The 2,603-nt window shown below is 61.2% G+C and overlaps 1 protein-coding gene across 1 annotated transcript in view; it reads left to right on the forward strand.

Annotated features, from left to right (window-relative positions):
* TTLL10 (tubulin tyrosine ligase-like family member 10) overlaps nucleotides 1–2,603 on the forward strand; it is a 27,734-nt gene that overhangs the window by 5,071 nt on the left and 20,060 nt on the right. The window contains exons 6-7 of the mRNA XM_012001996.1: nucleotides 540–739; nucleotides 1,369–1,509. Coding sequence (XP_011857386.1) covers nucleotides 540–739; nucleotides 1,369–1,509 — 341 coding nt within the window. The remainder of the gene's footprint in view (nucleotides 1–539; nucleotides 740–1,368; nucleotides 1,510–2,603) is intronic.

The following is a 2,603-nucleotide window of genomic DNA, read 5'->3' on the forward strand; positions in this document are numbered from 1 at the left end:
CTCCCCAGCCCAGTCAGCAGCTGCAGCCTGCAGGCCTATGGCCAAGCTGACCACTCCTTCCCGGGGTCGGAGGCTTCCTCCGGAAAGCCCTGTGGCTGCACGAGGCTCACCCCGGCCCTTGTAGAGCTTCGCTCTGGCCACAGCTGCCGTCCACTGTCCCCAGCTTCCATCGGCTCCTCCTTCACGTCCCTCCACCTGGCGTGCTCTCTCCACCTGGCGCACCCCCTCTGCCTAGCGCGCCCCCCTACACACTGCCTGGGACCCCCGGCCACCCACCTGGCGTGCTCCTTCCCTTTCTCTCCAAAGCCACCTCACGCCCTCCTCCTCCAGGCAGCCCTCCAGGCTCCTACTGCGGTTATGCCCTGGGGCACCGATCAGGGTGCCAGGCCCTTCCTTCCAATTCCCCTGACATATTCCGGCCCAGAAAGGCCCCCTTTCCCTGGAGGTCACACCTGGGTCAGAGGCGGGACGCTGAGGAAATGGCCCAGGCCTGGGGCGGGGTGTGAGGGGACGCAGGACAGGCCAGCCCCGCGGCTCAGCCCAGCAGCCCCGATGTGGTGCCCTCAGGTATATCCAGAACCCCCTGCTGCTGGATGGGAGGAAGTTTGACGTGCGCTCCTACCTGCTCATCGCCTGCACCACACCCTACATGATCTTCTTCAGCCACGGCTATGCCCGCCTCACCCTCAGCCTCTACGACCCCCATTCCAGCGACCTCAGCGGCCACCTGACCAACCAGGTAAGAGTCCGCCGTAGGTGAGGGCCCTCCCTGTGGCCTTGGGATGAGATTAGAGGGAGATTCTCATTGCTAGGGGATGCAGAGGGGGTGCGGCTACAGATGGAGGTGGTCCAGGCCTAGAAGTAGCCTGGGCTGCCCCCCACCGGCAGTCAGCACTGCCTCTCACCTCCCTCGTTTGCGCACAGCAGAAGAAGGGCGTGGCAGGAACCCCGTTAGCTGGGGAAAGGGCTCAGACCCCTGCACCCCCCAGTGCACAGCCTGGCTCCCAAGCTGCAGCTGGGGTTTCTGAGGATGGCGTCTGGGTGGGCGTGGGAACCAAGGGGATTCTGAGGCCGTCAGAGGAGGGGTCCAGTGGGCAGAGGTCTCTGGGGAAGGGCCTTCATGGGAGAGTCCAGGTAGGGGCCTTCTGTGAGGATCTGCGGGGTCTTCACAGCTGAAGGGGGGTCTCAGCAGATGAAGGTGTTTGTGGGAGGGTCTCTGCAGGCAGGTCACGGTGGGGCTGAGGGAGGCTCTCAGGGAACCCCCAGGGAACAGGCCCTCTAGGTTAGGGGAAGTTCTCCTGGGGACCCCCATGAGGGCAGGTGCCCTGGACACTCTGGGAGCCAGTCTCCAGGCGCCGTCTGCCCCAGTTCATGCAGAAGAAGAGCCCGCTGTACGCGCTGCTGAAGGAGGACACGGTGTGGAGCATGGAGCACCTCAACCGATACATCAACACCACGTTCTGGAAAGCCCGGGGCCTCCCCAAGGACTGGGTCTTCACCACCCTCACGGTGGGTCTGCTGTGCCCTCCAGCCCGGGGTGAGACCCCTCGGGGCGGGGGGCATGGCCGGGCTGGGCACCAGGCACACAGACGTCCCTGGCGTGCATGGCCGTCTGCGCTAAAGCGTGACCTGACCGTGTGGAACCAAACCCTTCCAGCGTCTCCACTCACTTAGCTGGTAGCGCCTGTCCCCAGCAGCCAGCAAAGGCCCAGACGGAAAGCCCAGCGGGGGATCTGTCTGCACGGGTCCCTCTGAGCAGCCTCCCTGTAGGGTCAGGGGACAGCTCGGCTTCAGTGGCAGCCACCGTGTGAAGAGTCTTTGTTCCTTTCAGATCCTCCACTTGGCAGGGCAGGGCCGACAGCAGCCCCCGGGGCCAGGTGTCCTGGAGCAGCAGCAGCCCGTGCAGGTTCCTTTCCGTGGGGTACCTCCGTGCAGGCCGGACTCTCCTAGCTAAGGGCCATGTGCCGTGGGGTGTCCTAATTTTGCAGGGTTCCTTTCCGTGGGGTACCTGTGGGGTACTTAAAACAACCCTGGCAGCAAAGGCCCTTGAGCAGCATGGTGTGAAGCTGGGATTAAAACGGGGCTTGGCCGAAGGACTCCTTATCTGTCTTGGTCACCTCGGCCAGGCCCCGGAAGCGGCAGCCAGGGACGGTCCTTCCTCACCCAGAGGCGCGTGTCACTGTGGCTGGGACGGCGGCACTCAGAGGAGCCTCCAGTTACTTTCCTCACATCTCCCAAATTCTCTCTCAATTGCGATAATTCACAGAACACACAATTCACCATTTTAAAGTATGCAGTTCAGTAGTTTTTAGTATTTCAAAAGTTGTGCAGTTACCACCACCAATTCCAGAACACTGCGTCACCCCAAAAAAGAAACACTGTGCTAACAAAAGCTATCACAGCTACACTGCATCACCCCAAAAAAGAAACACTGTACTAACAAGCTATCACAGCTACACGGCTGGCCAGCCCCGGCCGCCGCTGATGGACCTTCTCTCTCTCCTGTCTCCTTTCTCTTAGCGTGGCGCTTTCAGGGTTCATCCACAAAGTCCACGTATCCTTTTCTTTCCTTTCCTTTTCTTTTCTTTCTTTTTTTTTTTTTT

The sequence above is a fragment of the Mandrillus leucophaeus genome, unplaced genomic scaffold (genome assembly GCF_000951045.1).
Source record: "Mandrillus leucophaeus isolate KB7577 unplaced genomic scaffold, Mleu.le_1.0 Scaffold672, whole genome shotgun sequence".
NCBI classification, from domain to species: Eukaryota; Metazoa; Chordata; class Mammalia; order Primates; family Cercopithecidae; genus Mandrillus; species Mandrillus leucophaeus.